This window comes from Mycetomoellerius zeteki, unplaced genomic scaffold (assembly GCF_001594055.1).
Source record: "Mycetomoellerius zeteki isolate Tzet28-1 unplaced genomic scaffold, Tzet1.0 scaffold202, whole genome shotgun sequence".
Lineage (NCBI taxonomy): Eukaryota > Metazoa > Arthropoda > Insecta > Hymenoptera > Formicidae > Mycetomoellerius > Mycetomoellerius zeteki.
This window is the reverse complement of record NW_017256980.1, coordinates 266093-288714: the sequence shown is the minus strand read 5'-3', so window position 1 is coordinate 288714 and position 22622 is coordinate 266093. Positions and strand designations below refer to the sequence as shown.

Below are 22622 nucleotides of genomic sequence, written 5' to 3'. Positions count from 1 at the left end.
GAAATGAACTTTTTGAAACCCTTGCATTTTTGCCGTATATTCCATAGGGGTGGAATATATGGCTACTCATAGGGGGAGAGTATGTACGGCTTATGAAAAATTTATTAAATAATGCTTATAAATAAAACATAAAATGACACAATAACTCATAAAATACGTTTATAAAGTTTTATTAAGAAATAAAAATGATAAATATGTATATGAAGTAATAAATAATAATTACAATCTTGCTACATATTACAAGTGTTATGACATGAGATACATATTTCATGTAATATATTCATTGCATTGAATTTAATCTGCGCACTTTGTATGCTTTGGGCATAAATCCCATCCGCTAAAAATGCCGTATATCCCAAACAGGCAATACAAGACAGCAAACTAAATAAAGAATACGAAAGCAAAGCACTTGTATTTTGCTATAAAACATGCTTTACTATTCCTCTACACGTATGTATCACGAAATAACCACTAGGTTTTTTACACGCCCTACAGTAATCATTTTATGTAGATAATTTATGATGGCGCTACTTATTACAGTGACTAATCGATTCAACTCACAATAATTTCATTAATATTAACAGTAAGAAGCTAAAATCATAATACACAATACTAATATAACATAAAGGTATGTAACAGAATAGTTGTGGGAAAATTACCCCTACTTCTATTTTTTCTGATTTCTGCGGCGTAAATCTCAGCGCGACGTATTTGCCTGAGTTACCCTCACCCAAAAAAAATATTCTGTCAATAAGCGGGGAATTCCTCTTAGCATTTCCTCTAAGCAAAAAATCTTACATTAATCTTATATTAATCAGATGCGTATATTTATAACATGTGTTCATCTATAAAAATGAGGACATATGAGCTATGATCAAAAATAAATTCCTCTATAGAAAATTCTATTATAATAACTCGAATAGCCTTTTGAAATAAAAGGATACACAAAATACTAGCGGCACGCTTACTTGTTAGAAGAGATTTGTTATTTACATGCTACAGTAGTATGCGTGCAGTACATGCAAGACATTCTTCTAGTATTGAGAGGATCGCAATCCTAAATCCAGTACTTTAGGGTTATACGAAATTCCTTTATTTTGTAGAGTATCCTCTTGAGGTCATATATAAATGGAAAATCCTCTAACATTAACACGGAACCGATAAATGGCAGAATATATTTTTGGAGTGCTATGCCTCCTTAAAAAGAAATTTAGGGAGAAACTTATAGGAAGAAACTATAGACAAAAGCAAAAGAAGAGGCAGGTAATAAAAATTATATTTAGAAACGTTCGTTACCACAATGCGAGTTACGTGCTCCGGTCTCGATCGTGACTGACTTGCCCTCGTAACAATAACGGCACCCAGATAAAAATAATAGTCGCGATAACATTGAAGAAAATTCAAATATATACTAGACATACTAATTACAAAAAAGAGCAATTTTTGTAATCGTAAATTGTATTTCTTTCTATTATCGAAACAAGTTCAAATATCTTTGGAGATAAGAAGAAAAACCGTTCTATAACGGCGTATATCGTACAGTATTATGTATATCGTACAAAAAAATTTTCTACCATGTACAATTTTTATTTTTTTGCTCCACTGAATCGCGTGATATAAGTAACAGACACGAACTAAGCACGTCGTATTTCACGCGCAGTTAGTACGTCCCAAGAACAATGTGCACATTGTTCGTGTCTGTGTGCACAAACTCTGTACATATAATTTGCATGAACCATCGCTTGCAAATCTTTTACTGCGTCTCTGGAATCATGCAAGTTTAGAACAATGGCAATAGAGGAGATAAACAGGAGGTAATAGATGTACAATAGAATCCGAGTTATCGAGACCGAATTTCGAAGTCATGTTAATTTATCACCACACAAATTCGTAAAATAACAGTTTGATTTCTATTATTGCAATCTGATTGCATTAATGGATATTCTGGTTAAAAATGGACAAATCAGAATTTTCTAGTTAAATTTATTATATAATTCTACACTGAAAAAAATTACCAAATATTAATACATATTTCTTTGAATAGTACTAAATTAATGGTTTATGTACCAAATAAGTATACATTTACATTTAGTAAATATTTACTGGTTAGAAGTTAGAACTATTCAAACAAACATTTATTAAAATTTAGTATTTTCTTTTCAGTGTAGTTAAGATTTCTGATTGATATACGATCAGAATTTTTTGATTCGTTTATTTTCAACCAAAAATTTTTCTCAGGTATAACTTCATATTTCATTGGTATTCGATAAAACGAGATTAGATCGGTAAAAACCGCAGGTACGACGCAGCATTGACATCTATAAATAAGCACGTAGAAAGAATGCAATATTGAACATTTGTCGACCCAATGTTATATTTTAAGCAAGGTCTATGGAAAATCAATTGCTTCCAGTTAAACCATCTCTTTAGGAATTCTCAGAAATTCTGCAGGGTCACTTTATTACTGTGATCTTTTTCATATGGACACGTGCGTGTATCCGAAGTTTCTCGAAAGATCTTCGTAGTCTCAAGACCAAAGACATAGAGCATCGACTACGCCATCTGTGTAAAATTGATCGGTAAAAGGGAGATGGGACACGAAGACGGCCAGTCTCTATCTTTTTCTACTCGACCAATTATAATACGTCGAAGAAAAGACCTGAGAGAAATATCTAAATAATATATCAAATGGTCAACAAAAATGAAAAAAGAGGGAGCGTGAAGACGATCAATCTTGTTCTCTTTATTGACATAAAAACTTTTTGTTATTTGTAACTATAGTTACATATTACTATTAATTATGATTATGATTATTATAGTAAGAATAACTACATGTATAGTTCTATCAACCAATATGTATATAGTTGACAACTGAAAATGATTATAATTAGGGGAGACCGGGGTCAGTAAACTATAGGGGTAAGTAAAATAATCGAGGCTACGTTATAAACAAATCGCGCCAGACACGCGTAAACTCGTCTGAGCACGCAGCAGCGACTGCCGCTCAGTCTGCTGTAACATCTCGTTCCTAACACATCTATGATAGAAGTTACGCTACAATTTAAAAAAATCGTACACTTAAGTAAACATTTTTATTCTTAAAGTTTTTGTTTCACAATTGTATATAATTGTCTGAGATATTTTATTTCCATTTAGGTAGTAAGCGTAATTCTTACTTAATAAAATCCAACAGATTTTTTTTGTTTATCTGTCTTTGTTATCGTATACTGTTAATGTTTTTAAAAAATGAACGGATGGGGCTAATAGGCTAACCACAATACGGGGCTATATGATTAATTTAGTGACTCTGATAGTATCTACTCCCAAACTATAGTAATATGCAAATATTGTTAAATACTTATACAAATACCAAAAAGTTTTTATCTCGATCAGTGAAGAGAAGAAGAAGAATGACCGTCTTCACGGTCCCTCTCTTCCATTTTTGTTGACCATTTGATATACAATACTATTTAGATACGGATGGCGCAATCCATGCTCTATGTCTTTGCCTGAGACCACCCAGGGAATAGCTTCATTATTTACAAATTTGCTTTATCAGAATGGTCCTTCGAAAGGACTCTCGTTCTTGCTCCGCTTTGCGATACTAATGAAAATCGATGCGAAAAACGCGAGAACAATCACGTTTCACCTTCAGAAAGATCGTTCGCAAATTTACGACTGAGTTGTACGACGCATTTTCCTCAACGACAAAGCAAACGTTACCGGGAAGCAGTTCGTAACGCTCGTTGGCAACAATGATGCCGCGGACTTTCGTGCATTTGAAATGTCCGAGCGACTCCGGAGGATCACCTATACCGCAGGTAATATCCCGCGTAACGGGATCGATAATAATATCGAGAAAATATCGTGTTACGCGGATAAAGTACAGAACTACAGACGCATGTCGCACGTGGTGTTGTAGCGTGTGTTATATAGCGAGTACTGCGAGTATTTAAGAAAAGCATGATGCGAAGAAGATTGCATGTCGAACGTCAAATCGAGGTTGCATTAAACGGCACGAAACGCGAGAAATTACGTCTATCATACGTGAATCAATCTGGTGTAACATAAATATAATATTATCCATTAAGACAAGATAAGGTCGGTAGTTGTTGACACATTCCTATCTTGAACATTCATGAACACGTTTTAATAATGCAATCCCTCGAGAGTGTGTATATATTCCTAGACTCAATTTAATACCAGGGTTGTAATTAATACTATATTGATAGGCAATTATATCCTTTCACTTTTAAAAAGACAGAAACTGACTAAAGGAAAGATAAATTCTCGATATATAATATGAAAAGTAACGTAATGATACATGTATAAAAAAATTAATGAATATTACTAGCTTACCTTGAAATTAAATTTTGGAGTAAAAATTGATTGAAAATATTTTAAATAATATTAGATATAATAAATAATACTAATATTATATTAATATTATCATTATATTAATATTAATATTATCATTATTAATATTAAAGGACAAAATTACGTAAAATCATTAGTACAAATTTCAGAAAAGTCCGCACAATCGCAAACGTGATTAAATCTCCATCGCTAAATTAATCCGGACATCTTTTTCGAAAGAGGAGACAATCTCGTTGTGACAACGATGTATGATAATCGCGAATTAGTTCTAGAATTATGTAAACCGACATCCCGAGCAGAACTTCAATGCGTATGACCATGTTGCAATAGTTCTCGCGTCAGTAACTATAAGAATGAATTCCAGGATATACCATTCCGGTGAGTCACTCTTCATGAATAATTGCGCCGGCTGACCGATCATGCTGGACGATAAAAACTCGCGCCGCGTTTACGTCGCTTAATCAGAATACTCTAGAATCGCTTAATTTACGATCGACATTATTTACTATGCATTACCGATCGCGTCTGATTAACCACGTGACTTGTGAGAATTTATCATTGAAAGAAATTTCAGAAACACACATACACGCACGCATACACACACGCACACATTGGCGCCAATTTATCATCGACCGCTTGATCGCAAACAGCGAGCAATCAGACTGAAAGTAAAAACAGTCGCGAAGAGGTAAGTCTTGCGTCTCTCAATTAATTAAAAGAGAAATTGATAGCACAAGTTGAAATTTTTATCTATTTGACTTGTATATACACTGAAAAAAAATACTAAATTTTAATAAATATTTGTTTGAATAGTTGAATAGTTTTAAAAAATAGTTCTAAGTAAATTTAATAATTTACTAAATGTAAACATATATTTATTTGATGCAAAAATTACTAATTTCATTTAAGTATCATTTTTTATTAAGTAAATATTTATTTACTGTAAATGTTTATTACTATTTAAAGAAATATATATTAAGATTTAATAAATTTTTCTTCAGTATATCTTTTACGTTACGCGATATGTGATTACGTTATAATTTTGTACTGCGATTTATTATTACGTAGATACTTTCTTCGTTAATAGAACCAAAAAGGGCAGCACTACTGGTGGGCAGCATTTAGCTTTATTCAAATGCAAATGTGTTTTATTTACGTATTTATATTCTTCTCTTTCATTCCTTTATTCACGATAATTGCTGGATAGAAAATATAATTATTCCAAAATATAATTATTTTATGATAAATATTACAATAAATATTACCCATATAATTAATGTATCATAAATATGTTTTAATAGATAGCATATTTTTTAAAACTCGCTTACTCTACAGATATCTTTTATTTATATCCGTATATACATATCGCAGCAAAATGTTTACTGATCTTGTGAATCAAGTAATATCGCAGTATCTTGACATTTAACATTTACACGCCTCTAGAATGAAAAGATCATTTACAGATTAGCTAGCAAACTTTTTTACAAGAGCGCTTGAAAATTCATATAAAACGGTTTATAACAGCCTATCGACTGACACGTGTCAGTAAAAATATCGATAAACACTTTGGGGGAGGGAAGATAAAAATTCCTCAAGAATTAATCGGATCGGCAAGGAACGTAAATCATCCGGTCGGCATGCATAGCGATTGGCATGGCTAGAAGGAAAGAGGAAACGAGAGGGAGAGGAGTAAGGCGCGAAGAAGTAATTCCGTAGTCGCGTGTGCACGCGTTGAGATTGTTTTCCACCGAGCATCGGCAGCTCGTCAATATGTATCGCATTATTCCTCGCTCGCCGGTGCGTCCGAGGGCTGTCCGTCTAGCGATATACGTGCGACTCGCGTACATTACTATATAAAGTGAGCACCCGGAGGCCGCATATACGCTCCTCTTTATCGCCATCGTCGCGTCCTGCCACGGGAGGCATGCTTTATGAATACCGATTTCCATTCCGCACCCGTCGCTCTCGCGGCATCGAAATATTGATGCAAGACGGCCTTTGGCACGCGCTCGAATAACAAGCGCGATACGAGATTCTTGAAATGGCGGATGTAACGCGGAGAACGTTCGCTAATGAGCGCGAACTTGACGACTGATATTCTTCGTTGAAATCAAAGATAGAACGTGGACTGCGGCATTCGTGTGTAAAACAAAAGTCCAAACAGATATAATCACATTTGTGATTGTATGGACTTCTCTAAAATTCGTATGATTTTACGTAATTTCGTCCACTAATATTAGAAGAAATATTAATATTAATAAAATTAATCGACAAGAATGAAAGAGATAGGATGCAAAGATGGCTAGTCTCTATCTCTTTCTATTCAATTAATATTTTTAAAAAGAGAGATATTGGCCGTCTTCACTCACTCACTCACTCACTCACTCACTCATCTCTCTCTCTCTCTCTCTCTCTCTCTCTCTCATTTTTGTTGATCATATTTGATATACTATTTAGATACGGATGACGCAGTCCATATCTATGTCATGATTAGAATGGCATTTCGCATGAAATTAATTCGTATTCTTTTGCGAAGTTTTCATATTGAATGGACGTAACTGCGAATAATAAATTTGTAACTGCGTCCTTTCTTTTCTTTCACGAAATCAGAATTCTGTTGAATTAATGCTCACTTAGATATGGTTGAAGACTTTGTCTACCTGCAATTTTAAAGTAAGATTCTTCAAAAGTATTTCCTTAATTTCTCCCTTTATCAAATAATCTATAAAACTGTATCTAACTGTATAATCTATGGAACTGTACTCTATGAAAATGTTAAAGAAAAATTATTTAGACGAAGAACACGCATCGCAAAATAAATGTACAGTTATTGTTATGTATGCATGTGTATCGTTCACTGTGATTAACATAGTGACTGTCGTTGCTGCATGTTTGCATCGCGATTAAGTCAACAATAGAATCGCTAACTCACAATTAGCGTTAAATAACCTTTGTTCGATTTGCGTGAGACTTGACAACTTTGCATAGCAAACGAAAGTAATTTTGTCTATTCGTTTCCGTCAATACACAAATTCTGCATTTACGTTTAGAAATTAATGTCATCTCACAAAGTATCGTATATTTAATTGCTAATCGTATCACTTAATGATAATTGATATGTTTATGAAACAGGCAATTTGAACTCACTTTATAAATCTGAAAGAGAAAAAATGTGCGAAAACAAAAAAAAACATCAAAGTTATTTTTGTTGTCGATATATTGATACGAGATTTTTACGAGAAAAGAGAAAATATACCAATTAAAACTTGTCTTCGCATAGGAGATAACATAATTCTTTAATCGTGATTCGATCAAGTTGAATTTTAACGAAACATGCATGTTACAAGCAACATTCATATCATGATACACTGATAAGAAATACATATAATTAAACGTATTAATTACTCCGGTTACAAAATATGCCGAAGTCGTAAACTCGCTTAAAATAAAAAGGCATTATGAAGAAATTATGAAAGAAGACGTACTTAAAAAATATCTTGCAATGAATAAACTTTATATTCGGCATTAATATTTAAAAAAAAAATTAAAATCTATTCTCCCTGTAAAAAAATGGGAAGTTTAGAAAATAATTATATTCTATAACACTAATTTCGAGCTTGGTTTTAACATATTTGTAATTAGCGCGTGAAACTTAGCAAATAAAATACATAATAAAATACATAAATAAAAAGTTAAAAAGTCTCGGTAAACGACATCCGTTTCTCCCGTTTCGGAAGGAAAGAAATAGATCCCACATTTTCCGGTAAATATACTGTAATATCGTTAAAATTATGATTGTGACGTTCCCATATCCATTCATCCATTTCATCCCGCGGATATTACCGTGTCGTAAAACGGAAGACGTTTGAAGTGACGCCAACGCGCGTAATCGCGAATTCCTCGCTATCGTCACGTGAAATTTTATTTACAAACTTTCATCCGCTCTCTGGCGTCGGATTAGCGGGGTAAGATCCGTGGTGGCCGCGTATACGCGTACCTAATGACGCGTGTGCACCAATACGCGCGCGTGCCACGTGCACATGTACTTACGCGTACGCGGCTACTTGGCGGCAGGTGAGGAAAATATGCACCTACTTTACGGTTGAGGCAGGTCGCGGCTCTTTAAATCGCCGGAAACGTACGGCTAGGAGGAGAAACGCGCGAACGAGCGACCGAGCGAGCCAGCCAATGTGTTCCTGGCTTCCTCCTCCACTTCCCCGTTCGCTTGACATTGTATTTTCGCTGTCTTTTGAAAGCTTCTCGGAAAGGCACCATCGCCAATAATCGCGATCAACGCCGTTACTCCACTGTGCGCCTTAAAACAGGTTGCGGCAACGGCGTAGTTGGAATGTATATCGGCCGCGAGTATCTGTATGTTCTTTTTTTTTTGTCTCGCTGGTAAAAAAGAAGGAAGGATACGTAAGTTGATTCCCCTTCCCACAATCTACCCGGTGTTCCTTTAGCTGTAATTTTGTTTTCTGTCGAATATGAATATTAATTTTTTTCGATGGAGTATGCCGTGCTATTTTTTTTCGCAATAATTATTTACAGTTTTTAAGAGACTTATTAGCATCAAATTAAGCCTTTTAAGAGATGCTTAATTATATAAATTTAATAATAGATTAAATCGATTGTCAATTTAATTTGAGATATTACAACTCCAGCTTTAGTTTAGGTCTGATATTACTATTCCAGCTTTGTGTTTCAAGATCGACAAATAATCGTGTATTGTTACATTTACAAAAAATATTAGGCATGAAGAATCGCCTTGGCCAAACATGGCATTTTTCACATCGAAAATACAGACCGAACTTCGACATAATCGCTGTTTTACCGATTCAATAGGACTTAGGCCCGATTGCATTAACGTTACTTTAACTTTAAGAAAGGCATAAAATTCTCTCCCTTTGTCTCTCTCTCTCAGCTTTAAAAAGAGAGTTTTAAGCTTCATTTGAAGTCAAAGTAACATTGATGCAATCGGACCTTGTACACATACGATTTACGTGTCATCGACACATCATTACATACTGTTACATCAATATTTCACGCACACGTGTACATGAATTTTCGTAGAACAATATATAGACTTAGATGTCTAATGGTCGTTTCTATCAATATAGATTAACTTTAATCTCAGTTCCACTTACTCTTCATCTTTTTCTCTCCTAAGAACTAGAAAAAGATAAAAAGTTAGTCGAATGGAAATTAAAATTTAATTACATTATGGCATAGAAACGGGTATAAGTCTAATTCCAAGAACTCGACGTCGCGTCATAATTGAACTTCTTCTAATCTACTAGTCTGTAGCCTAAAATCTCGTAAGTACAGATTGCAGAGTTTTTATATCAAGCAATGTTATCGCAACTTGATAACTTTAGCTCTGCCATATTGGACCGGAAAATAATAAAGAAGTTAATTTCTCAAAATATTTTATCGCTCTCGACCTAAATTTCACACTACAGACTAGTATATTAATATTAATGCGTATACTTTAATTTTAAAAAAGATTTCCAAATCTATAAAAATAATATATGTGATATCGTACTACGAAAATAATTGCATTTAACCGGTAAACCAGACAACTTTATGATCCCCTTAAGGCCATCACAGATAAAAAAGTTTTAGTCGCAATCGTAAGATCGTAAACATTTCGACCAATCATGGTCGAACATTCTAAAACGTAAAACCGCACTTTTGACTGTGATTGGCCAATTTTCTTACTACTTTACGGTTATGACTAAAATTTTTTTTACGTGTGGCTTTTAACGAGATGTATAAAATTCGTGAAATTGACCTTTAATTAACAAAATTGTAACCGACAATGGAGATCATCATGACTTCTAATGTTACGTATAGCGGTAAGTCTTAAATTAAATTTTCATTAATAGCATGAAGGAGAACGATAACAATCTGCCTATTCATTAGCATCTGTCGGCACGTTTATAATCAAAAAGAAACAACGAATAAATCTAGGACATCACGTGTAAATATACATCACTACTGTACTCCAGAAATATCAACAGCGGAAATACATTCTCCGATTAATGCTGATCTATGTCTCGTATAAACGTTGATCTCGTATAAACCGGGATCGCTGATCGTAAGATCGCAAATGGACGTAAAACGGTTCCCTGTATCCGATCTATTCACTCAATAAAGAATCTTCGGCTTCTCTTATCCGTGGCAATAAACCGCGACGCTTTCGTTCATCTTCCCCGAGAAAATTATTGTTTCCATATACATAAAATCTATAACGTTTCTTGTGCTACTCGCGTGCATCTTCCCTCGAGACGATGCAGTTTCCATAACGGTTAAAACATTCGGTTCATAACCAGTGGGAGCATCGTTCGAAGGAACGAACGACGGTGGGAAAAATAACGTCGGCGGCTTCTTCTAAGTTAACCGGGAGCACTTTGTTTTTTCTCCCGTAGAATACTGTTTAAATCCTATGACTCAGCTAATTTCATGGCTCGTTAAGTTGTGAGCGACCCAACCCGTACCATAACTCGGTCGGTGTTGATTATGTCTTTTACAGTACGCTTCGGAAGGAATTCACAAGCATTGTGCAGTCATTTAAAATTGTAGAGACAAATAGCGTTGGTATGCGGACTATACCTCCAATTGACCTTTTGCCGGATATTCGCGTCGTGGATATCACAGAAACGATATTTATACAGGAAATGATCAGAATTTAAGATCGACTCGTTACTTGATGAGTTTTACGATGCACATATTTCTCTCTTAAAAGCCTAATATTAAAATTATAAAAAAAAAACAAAACTAATATTATTATTATAAAATAATTGATATTACAAAATTATAATAACTATTATTATAATATACTTATTAACAGTAATTTCCAAAGGATCACAATTTAACAGAGATTAATAGCTTTTAATTATCATTTAATAAGGAAGCGAAAAATCGAGAGATTTAATTAGAGTTATTGCGACATTGGCGTATAATCCATTAAATATTTTTATATATCGTGTACATTAATCGCTTAAAAATTTCCTTTCGAGCGTGAACCACGATGATTTACGCCTATGCAATGACCGAAGGTCAAAGATGCGTGCAGCTGTACCGAGTACAGCGGCTCCAAGAGCCATCTCTTATGCCGCTCCGCCCTTTCCTTCCTCACCCTTCCTTCTTCGATAAGTCAGGATGAACCAACCAAGCTGGCGGAAATATCAACAGTTTTCTTGAATTCTCGATAATACACAGGGTGTTCAGAAATTACGCACTTTTTCGTTTAATTACGGAATTTTTGATAACTTTTGAGTGAATTCGTCTTGTCATACAAATACAAGAGCTGTTAAAGTATTCTCGAAGCAAGCGAACTTGAAGAAGAAATTCGAAGCGAAATTGAACATACATGCGATTTTATAAATTAATAGTAATAATAATAATAATAATTTTGTAGTAACTGTCATAATTATTATTATAAAACAACAATTAAAAATAAGATAATTCACAGACTCTCTCAATATTAAAAATAAATATTAATAATGGAAAATAGACAATTGAGAGCACAACGTAGTTAATATTTAATGTATACAAATTACAATATTTTAAAATATATTTACTCCATGATAGAATTCGTGTTACATTCATTCTTCTAAAAATACGTATGAACGTTTCGCTTTATTTTATACCATCTTTAACAAGTTTACAAATTAAATAAAGATAACAATGCACTCTTAGTGAACTAAAGATGACTACATAGTTCAAACGTCATGAATGTTCCTTCTTGATAGCTAAGTGACTGTTAATTAAGTTTGATTCGACAAGGAGTGCGTTAACAATTAATATCATTATGAAAGAAGAACACTGATCTATACTTTTGTTGATACTAGACAATCTATCCATGTCGAGATGTACACCGCAAATTATTATTTATTGTTATACTTATTGTTATATTTATATTTATCATTATAAAATATGCAAAAATTTCTGCATGACATTTCACGGAATAAAAACCTTATACAGCACTGTAGATCTTTGAACACGTTCATTTCGTCGTATTTATTGGTTCTCTCGTTACATTCTGAACTTGCACGAGACATCTAAGATCTGCATCCACGAGATGCGTTCTATACTTCAGTTAGGCTGGTGATGGGAAACCCGTGACAGATGGGTGCGAAACACGTGTGAACACTCCGGGAGGATTAACGGGCGGATGCTGCACTTAATAATTTGCCAATTGTTTCTACATCAGCGTGGTAAGTGTTCGCGCACCATGAGCACCGCACTTATTGTTAGATAGAAAACTATTTTCTTCTTACGGATTGATTACGTGAAATCGCTTTAGTGCCCTATCTCCTGCCTTGTCTCCTGCCTGGCGTCTTCGCTTTTGTATCTTTTTAAAGTGCTTTTCTTACTATTCTTCCTTAACAAATAGGATTTCGATGCTGGAGAGGTATGTGCTTTTCCAACAGTGCACGAACCTTCTACAAAGATATATATGCTTGAAGTAATCGGATGTTCTCGGAGCGCTGGCTATTGAGGACGCAAAATCCTCCGTTTATCCCCGTGTTGTTCAGCAATAATACAGGGTTGTCATAAATTCCTTATCCTAACATTCTATAACTTTCCCCTGATTTCCATCACTGTTTGGACTTTTAATTGTTAAGTTGGCAGTATTCCAAAACTACATAGGTGTTAATGTACATATATTAAACTTCTTTAAAGCCAAGAATTTTAACTTTCCAGAAAATTTTGCAAAATTCTTTTAATGTTCCCTGATTTTCCTGACTTTTTCAATTTTCTTTTCCTGACAATTTCCTAATTTCCAGTTTTGTGGCAATTCTGTAATATATCTAAAACCCATTCCTCTCAAATATTCTCCTGGCTATCGCGGGATATCGAGTGGAAACGTGGAAGTGAAAGAATTTGACGTTCACGCGATTTCATTGATTAGCTGTGCTTAGCAGAGTCGGGAAAAAGCGGACAAAGCCGCATTCCTTGAACGACAGTAACATACATTTTAGCGCCGTCCTGGCCTTTCGGACGAAAGTCTGAAACGTTTCGCTTTTCTCCTCGCACAATGACAGCTTCATCAAAGAGAGAAACGCACTTCTTCGTGATATATTGTCGCGTTTAGAAACGAAGAAACGACGAGTTTAAGCGAAGCGTTTATCTTGAAATATGGATAACCTCTGATATATATCTCGAACTCTCGACAATTTCGCATCTTTCTAGGCCTGATTTTTCATTTTAACTTGTAGTTAGAATCAACCTGATGATAATCTGTACTGTGAGAAAAATTTTTTCTATTTTTAACTATAATTACATGTTATAATTATAATTATTACTGTTATAATGCTAGTTATTATTATTAATATTAAAGCAGTAATAATTATAATAACATCATTATTATCATAATTATAATATGTAATTACAATTACAAATATCAAAAATTTTTATCTCAGTGCAAAAATTGTATTTTTCTAGCTATGTTTAATTAAACTGATGGTTTTGTAATATACTGAAAAGAGTCTGGTTGCATTAATTGGAATGCTAATTGAAAATGGACAAATTTTCTGATTGAATCTACAATTATAATTCTAGTTGAGGTAACCAGAATTCTGATTGATAAGGTTATCTTCCGGTTCGTTCGGTTTTCTGAGCGTAAATAACTTTTAAAGATAACATTACAAAACCATCAGTTTAGTGATATTATCAATCACAGCAGAAAAAAAACACAATTTTGATATTATCGTCAGATTAAGTGAAATTAAGTCTAAACCACAAATTCACTAGAAAATGAAAAACCATAATTAGTAACTTTTTATAAGTTTTTCTTTATTCGCTTTCCAAGTTTATCCGAGATATCTTTGGCGCAAGGTTACACGTTCTTTTTTCGGCAAAAATTAAATACGAAACTAGGATAATATAAAGATCCTTTCTTTGAAGATAAAAAGGTCTCGTCCAGATATAGGGTGGACTTCCTGCTATCTCCAGGTTACAGAATGGTGTCGGTCGTTTTAGTTACGAGATGTCGATACGAAACGGAATCAAAGAAACACGAGGAGAATATTTCTCAAAAATGACGTGTCCGTTAGGATGCGCGATATAACCGTTAGCATGTCCGAAATTGGTCAGCTTGACCAATTGATCTCGACCATTCCACCCGTTATTTGTAGCTATCTTGGTAATGATTAGTTCAATAGGAACTTCCTCCGTATTACCTGTGACCTCTTTTCTTCCAATTCTACCATTTCGCGATCGGAACGGGTATTCATTGGGAAAATACAGTGAATGATATCTCATGGCACGATATTATGGTAAGTCAGCTGTCACTTCTCGGCATGCAGTTATGGTACATGACTATCGATTGAAAAGCGAAATAATCAACTAACGTAGAGAATTGCGATATTCTTGAATGCTAAATGTACGTTTAAAAGAAATTATATATAGAAAAAATTTACCCAACGCATTTTCGATTATATACACTGGAAAAAATACTAAATTTTAATAAATGTTTGAATAGTTTTAAGTAAAAGTAATTAACTAAATATAAACATTTAATTATTTAGTACAAGAATCATTAATTTGATTTAACTATCACTTTTTTATTAAATAAATATTTATTTACTGTAAGTAAATTTTACTTAATATTATTCAAAGAAATGTGTTAAGATTTTAAATATTAAAAATCGAACGAATATAGAAAGTTTTCAGAAGAGATGATAATTATAGTTTTTGAATGAGCGATAAAATGCTAGGAATAACGGATTTTTGCTACACGTTCCTAGAAATACAAAGCATTTTGCTTCAAATACTTCGAAAACAGAAAATAACGTAGTTTTCAAGAAGTCCAGAAAGAAAGATGCAACAACTAATTATATTGCCAATTATCTGCGTTCTCATTACGTTAAAATGAGTAATAGCTTCTAATATCGGTATAAATTCTATATACTATTTATAGTGGATCATAAATAATCTGTACAACTGATACGTCTTAAAGTCGAAAATATTAATGATAATAGCTATTAATACTGGCTTTAGCGTTGAACGAGTCTTTTGTTCAGATTAGATATGATGGGTTTCTTGAAATAAAATATTTTGTATTGATGTGAAATTGTTGAATTTTCTCTAAGGTAAGATTAGATTAGAGACATTTGTTTAAAGCTTGCTTCAGAATTTTATTAAAACATGACAAGTATCTTAGAATATAACACGTATTGATAGCGTTGCTAAGCTTTTTCTCTCAGAAACCGATATCTAACGTAACTTATAGCGTTTTTTTCGACCGTAGCAAGTTTAAACCGATCTGGGTTGGATTAATGATGTTGCATGCTCTACTATTGGTAGAGCATGTAACGTCCACCAATAGTAGAGCATGTCATTAATCCAAGTCGGTTCAAACCCGCTACGGTCGAAAAAGCTATTAATTTCACCGGCAATAAACCTAGATTGGATTAGGAGCATTTCTTTGAAACTCGCTCTAAAACTTCGTTGAGAAAGGCTTACGAGCATCACGAAAGACATTCCCTCTGTTTAACACAGCAACTCTTCCCTTGCGAAGGAATGACGTTATGTTCAACAGATGTCGGGGTAACGCGACTCGAAGGGGTAAGCAAGAGCGACAATGTAGAAGGAAGACAAATGTGTCACGAGGGTCGATAACCAGGCTAGAGATCACCGGCGCGAAATTCTGCGCGGAATTACAACTACGGAAAATGTATCTCTGCGACGCGATGAACAGTTATATATAAGTTCTCCAAATAGTTCAGGATATTTTTTTCTTAGCGCAAAGAATATTTCAGTGGAATATCCTACTTGGTTTGAGTGATGATTGATTTATGAGAAAATCCTAAATATTTCAAACCGCGTTCTGAACGATACACTCTACATGGAAAAAAAATTAATTTTAATAAACATTTGATTGAATAGTTTTAAGTATTTACTAAATGTAATATATATTTATTTGATAAAAACTATTAATTTGTTCGATTTAACTATTATTTTTTATTGATCTAATTAAATAAGAGAATTTCTTTTATCGGTCATCTGAGTCTGTATTAAGATTTAGTAATTTTTTTTCAATGTAATAAAGTTTCAATTCGAGGATTAATTACAATATATTTAATTTATTTAAATTGATAGAAAATTACTGTAAAAAATGACAATCATAATTTTCTGTTGATAACAGATCGCCCAAGCGATCGAAAGGAAGTGCGGGATATTCATGATATCTTCATTTATGTGAATCGGTACTTCTAACCTGCTTGCTCAATATTCGCGAGAAGAGAAAATTCGTTTCAAGTTTCGTAGACAGACTTGGTTTTCTACCTCGGTATCTTCAATGTAAGACACGTAAGTTTCAAATCATCGTCCGCTAGAATCTCGCGGCTGGAAGTGTTCCGTATGTGTTACAGCTCGCCGCGATAATGAAAATGTGAGAAGCCCGTTAACCCGCCGCTCCTAAGCTAACGACCACACAGCAGCCGACAATGAAGATACAAAAGCGAAGCGGCGAACGAATTCTCAATTGGCCATTATTCCTATCATTAGCGATGATTTTCGCTCACAATATCATCCTAATGAATCGCGATAATTAAGCGAGCCGGGAGCGAGGGACGTTATCTCGCTGGGAAGAATTTCAACTTTCGCGCGAGAAAGCATCGTCGACGACAACGGCGAACAAATTAAACAATCGATTTTCGCGACGATTGGCGAGGGAGAGAAAGAGGATTTTACGATATTTTACGATATCTATCTTCAAATCGGCGAGACAATGATTGACGGTGAGGAATAAAAAAAAACTGACAGTCTCCTCCGATGACTTCGACGTGCCGATTATTGCATCGCGTTTCTCAGACACCGAAACAAGCGTAACAATTCCGACGAAATACACGGAACTTTCGTCTAAGAGCGTTTTCTTACCTCGTCTCGGAAGCGGGATGCCCTGCTTTCTATATCAATAAAATCGCGCAGCGGAAAGAAACGACCGATCGCTTTAGCGTCTCGGAGGGAACGGACGTACCGCTAGACGTTACTCCGGAATTACTGTATTAATTAAATTCCCGCTTGCAATTAATCCCCGAATTAAAAATGACCATCTATCTCAGCATGCTATCTACCTATTTTTACGAAAATCGCGGACATGTAGAAGCGTAGTCTGGATAGAGAGATCAATTAAATCTAATGCCAAGATAGCTCCTCGGGGAGTAAAAACACGCCTCGCGATTAAAAGCATCTCGAGACTCACTCCTCGAAGCGTGGTTGAAACTTGATATTGCAAGAAGCATAACAAGCGAATATCTGTGCAAGCGTTGAAGATATAATATTACGTTTTTCGTCTTCCCAATCGTCGATCCAGAAACACAGACGTATGCAAAAGAGTTATTATTTTCATTTGTATAAATTAATTTAATCAATTTATACACTGAGAAAAAAATTATTTATTTGGCTAAATTAATTTAATCAAATAAACAATTTGTCTTTTTTAAGTGTATTTTCGTCAAATGTTCATTTTAATCTCAACATATATTTTGCTAATAAAAAACTGGTATATTCTCTTATCATATCAACCAAACACAGAAAAATATCGTTCTCTTGCTAAGAAAGGTGACTCAATTTACTTTTTTTTCTTTTAAGACTTCTTTTAAAACGGTTATCTTTAACATAGATATTTTTTTGATAATAAATCTTAATCATTTCTTATTTGCGTTTTAATTTATTTTATTGTTTAAATAAATTAATCTTGAAATATACCTACTTATTACAAATTTTAGAAAGAGTCATTAATATGTACTCAAAACAAGAATTTATTTCCTTTTAAAGAATATTATAAAATATTATAAAATTGACTGAAGAAGCGGCTTTATATAATAAGTAAAATAAATTTATTTTAATTTAATGATCTTGATTGAAGTGTTGAATTTACTAGGATTCAGAATATTTTGAACAAATTTGCAACGAATTTATTTTGTAGATGTACGAATTTTTTAAATATTTGAAAGTATAATTTGTGCATTTGTGCAAATACAACATATTTTTCTGTGTACAGAACTTTGATCATAATCGGACCTCTAATTATTTCGACCAGAATTCTGACAGATTGATAATTCAACAAAATTATATTCAGATCTGTATCTACAGCTAAATTTTTAGATACTTCAGCAAAACCGTTTTTTCCGTGCAAAGAGCTCTGATTTGTTCATTTCCCACCAAAATTCCAATTAATGCAACTAGATTCTTTTCCCAGTATATCGTTACGATTTTTTAAAAAATTTTAATTATAATTCTCAAAACAAATTTACGGAACTAAATTCTCAATTTTTCACTGGGTTTACTGGGTGCCTAGGTCGAAGGCACAGTTCCGAAAGTTGACAGCAGCCGCCATTTTGAAGCGGTCCGCGCGAAGGCCGTCTTTATGCGTGCATTTTTATCGTACGTCGCAGCAAGATAATTACGCTTACGATGTCGCGATGCGCACTCGAGCACGTACGCCGAGATTATACCTCGACTGGAAGAACGTACGGACAATCCCAGAGAGAACGAAATCGTTCGAAGGGAGAGTTGTTAAATATAGCATAAAAATTGCTACAATTTCTCGCGACAGAGCGATTCTTTTTATAATCCCATCGTTGGCGAAATTTATTTGTGTCTCAGTGCGTTGCGTCTTTCAAGTCGATTCTCGCGGAGTTTAATTCGAAGACAATCGCGAGATAATTCACGGACGTAAACAGGCTTCTACTCGGGTCCACGTCTGAAAGATCGGAGCGCGCGTTGCGTTTCCTTCATCCACACCCTGGTTCCCGCTGAGCTAGAGACCCTCTAACACAGTCTGGCCACGAATAATTTTGTCAAAACAAGAGTGAAAAAAAGGGGATATACGTAAAACTTTTAGAGTAAATTTAGGATAAACTTTTATAGTAAACATTAAAATTTTTAGAGTTAATTGTCACTCTAAAAAGTGAAATCTCACTCTTAACGATTGAAAACTGAGCCACTCTTTTTCAAGAACGACTCAATTTTTATTCTTTGGAGTGAGATTTCGCTTCAAAGAATTTAGAGAGTACTGTTTCTTTTTAAATATGCTGTCTCATTCTAACTTGATGAAGTTGACAAAAACGACGGGCCAATCAAAAGTTGTTCGTCATCTCATGGCCAAATTCTGTTTTAAGTTTTTACACCGAGCGAAATGCTATGCCGCGCGCGCGTTCGTTGCATCTCGAGGCATCCAGTAAATCATCCTCCCGGTCGCGTCGTAGCGTTCCGTGCGGCCGACATTACCAGCCGTGCGGATTAAATCGCGACGCCATGTCGCCGATTGCGATGGTCGAGGACGGGGGATTTAAATCGCCACTCGGCGACGATCCTGCTCGCTCTAATCGTCGGACTGGAAGACGCGATCGACGTGGAAACGCGCTTATCTACGACTGATCGACCTCGCAAAAAGTACATTTCAATTGCCGAATTGCGAATCCGCGGATTATTGACTTCTGCTTCGTATTGTATGGCGAGATTGGCTGCGTTTAGCAGAAAAAGCTTTGCAACTGTTGTAAAATTCTTTAACACGATTTGTTTACTCTCTAAATTCTTTGGAGTTGAATCTCACCCTAAGGAATGAAAATTGAGCCAATCTTCAATCAAAAGGAATGGCTCAATTTCCAATCTTTAAGAGTGAGATTTTACTTTAAAAAGGTTTATTGGCTTTTATAATAAGTTATTATCTAAACTTTAAGTCTTAAAAGAACGACCAATCACAGTTGAACGTGAGAAGAATAATCGACTATGATTTATCAATTCTTACGGCTTAAAACTAAGATAATGGCTCATTATAGAAGGTTCATTAGAGATACATTTATATACATGAGGAACTGAGGGCAAAACCAATCATATCAACGAGTTTCACAATAGCAAAGCTGCATTTTGCTGAACGCAGTCATTGAGATTTCTTCTTTCTTCGAAGACAAGGTAATGTTGTTTATTTATTACGATATTTATTCTACATCTGGAAAGCGCCTGGATTCTGAGGGATCGACTGCGCGCGCGGTTCCGGGAGAGAGAGAGAGAGAGAGAGAGAGAGAGAGAGAGAGAGAGAGAGAGAAGCGACAGTCAGAGACTAGAATAAAGGCAATCGATCCTCCCTCACCGGGCACGTAGACCGGTGAACGAACGAACGGATAGATAGACACGCACGCACGTACGCGAGAAAGAAAAATGCGAGGGGACCAATTTGGCCTACGTATAATCGAGGAAAGAAAGGAGGGAGGGAGGGAGGAAGGAGAGGAACAGAAAAATGCTTGGCGGCACTCACCTCGTACTTGATGCCATTCAACCGCAACCACGTCTCCACCTTGAGACCGTACGGGGATAAGGACGGGAGCAGCGGCGTCCGCGGGAACTGATATAGATAAACAACGTCCTTCTCGTAGTCGGGGTGGTGCACGGTGCTGGCCTTCGCCGGCGCCGTGGCTGCGCCGCCAGCCGCGGCGGTGGCGTCGTCGTCCTTCTTGCCGGCCACCTCATCCTTCTTCGCCGCCGCGTCTTTCTCCTCTTGCTTGTTGTCCGGCGGCGCGTCGTCCTTAAGCGCCTCCTTCATCTCTTTCACGTCCTTGATCTCCTTGCTCTCGGGCCCGTTGTTCTCCGTTTCGGTTGCCATCGTCATTATCGCTCGACGCTACGCGTTTCTCTAAAATTCTCCTTCGCGTCGTCGTCCCCTTTACCGTCCGGCCGGAGGGGAGGAGGAAGGGGAGTGGAGGACTATAGTCGCGTGCTTCTACTTCAAAACTCGTGTCTCCCTCGTCTGAAATCGCCGCCTCCGCTCGATCGCGCGTGCACTCTCCGATCTCGAGCCTATCTCGACGGTAGCGCGCACCACACAAACCGTACGCCAAGCACTCGTCGCCGCTTTCTGCTCGCCGAGTCGCCGGCCGGTTCCTTCCTTCTCGGACTCGCCGCCGCTCGCTCCGCGCAGTCCGTTCTCCCCTTGCCGCGCGCGCGCGCGCGCGCATTGGCGGCGCGCATGCGCAAGCGCCACACCCCGCCGTGGTCGACATATTTAATTGGTCGGCCACCCCTGCCTTGCGTGCGCGCGACAAACACGGACGAAGGGAGAGAAAGAGTGCGCGAGTGCCTTCCCTTTCGCCCTCGCCCTCCCTGTCGTGGAATACTCCAGGAAAGTCGCGGCAACGCCGCCGCCATCGCCGCTGCAGCGGCTAGCGATGGCTTCGAGCAGGGCCGAAAGGGCATCCATATCTTCCGCTTGGAAGGGACGGTGCGCGCAGGGCCGTTTTTAGGGATGCTCATGCGGGGGTAAAAAAATGTGCTTGATAAAAACATATTCTGAGACAAAGAGTGACAGGCACTAATAAATTTTAAGTATCTCAAGCGGCACAAATTAAAAGTAACAACGTCAATTGATTGATTCGCGTTCCTTGAAATCCTTAAAAATTTTTGCATTTAAAACGAGATAAATATGTATATATTCGGGTGTTGGGAAGAAAGAAAACGAAGATACCGAGTGCAAAAAGTACAAGAACGCAAACAGACCTAATGTTAACTTCTGCACTCAACAGTGGAAATAATGTGTAAAATGTCTGATTTTTTTTTTACTTCTACATATACCTATCTCATTTTACATTCCAAAAGCATATATTGATTCGGCCAGAAACCACAGAAAACAGACCTGTAATGTAATACATGCACTGAAAAAAAAGATATAGTTCACATAACACTAAAAATATTTAGTTGTGAGCAATATAGAAACATCATCCTAGTTATCTTTATAATAGGAATGTGTATGGTTAATACGATTTATTTACTTTGATGTGTCAACTACGTCAATGTAGTTAGGCGTGATCTGGTTGACAACCAAAACTTGGTTGGGGGATCATTTACTATGGATAAGTTATATATCCGTATAGTTGCGTCAATCGTGACATTATAAAGCATGATGTATAATAATAAAAACTAAAGTATTAATAAAAATTTCTTATTACATCATACTATAAATTAAGTTGCAATTTCAAAAAGCAAAAGCGACTCACCACGCTTATAATTAAAAATACGTATATGTGAAATGCAGTCATTGCTGCAACATAGCCTAATCTAACCATTGTACTATGGTTCAAGCAACCACATAAATAGTTGCTTCATATTTTACTATTTAATCTGGTTGGCATCACCAATTTCTGTGCAGACCAACCATACTGTTTTTTCCGTGCTATAAAGAAATCAACATTTTGGATTTGTCATTGTTTACGTTATTGCCTTACATCTCTGTGATT

The 22622-nt window shown here is 35.9% G+C and overlaps 1 protein-coding gene across 2 annotated transcripts in view; it reads right to left on the bottom strand.

Moving 5' to 3' along the window:
- fax (failed axon connections) overlaps positions 1 to 21307 on the bottom strand; it is a 37231-nt gene extending 15924 nt beyond the window's left edge. For both annotated transcript variants that reach the window (XM_018447481.1, XM_018447482.1), the window contains exon 1: positions 20651 to 21307. In XM_018447481.1, coding sequence (XP_018302983.1) covers positions 20651 to 21001 — 351 coding nt within the window. In that variant the 5' untranslated portion in view covers positions 21002 to 21307. The remainder of the gene's footprint in view (positions 1 to 20650) is intronic.
- Between the last annotated feature and the right edge of the window lie 1315 nt (positions 21308 to 22622).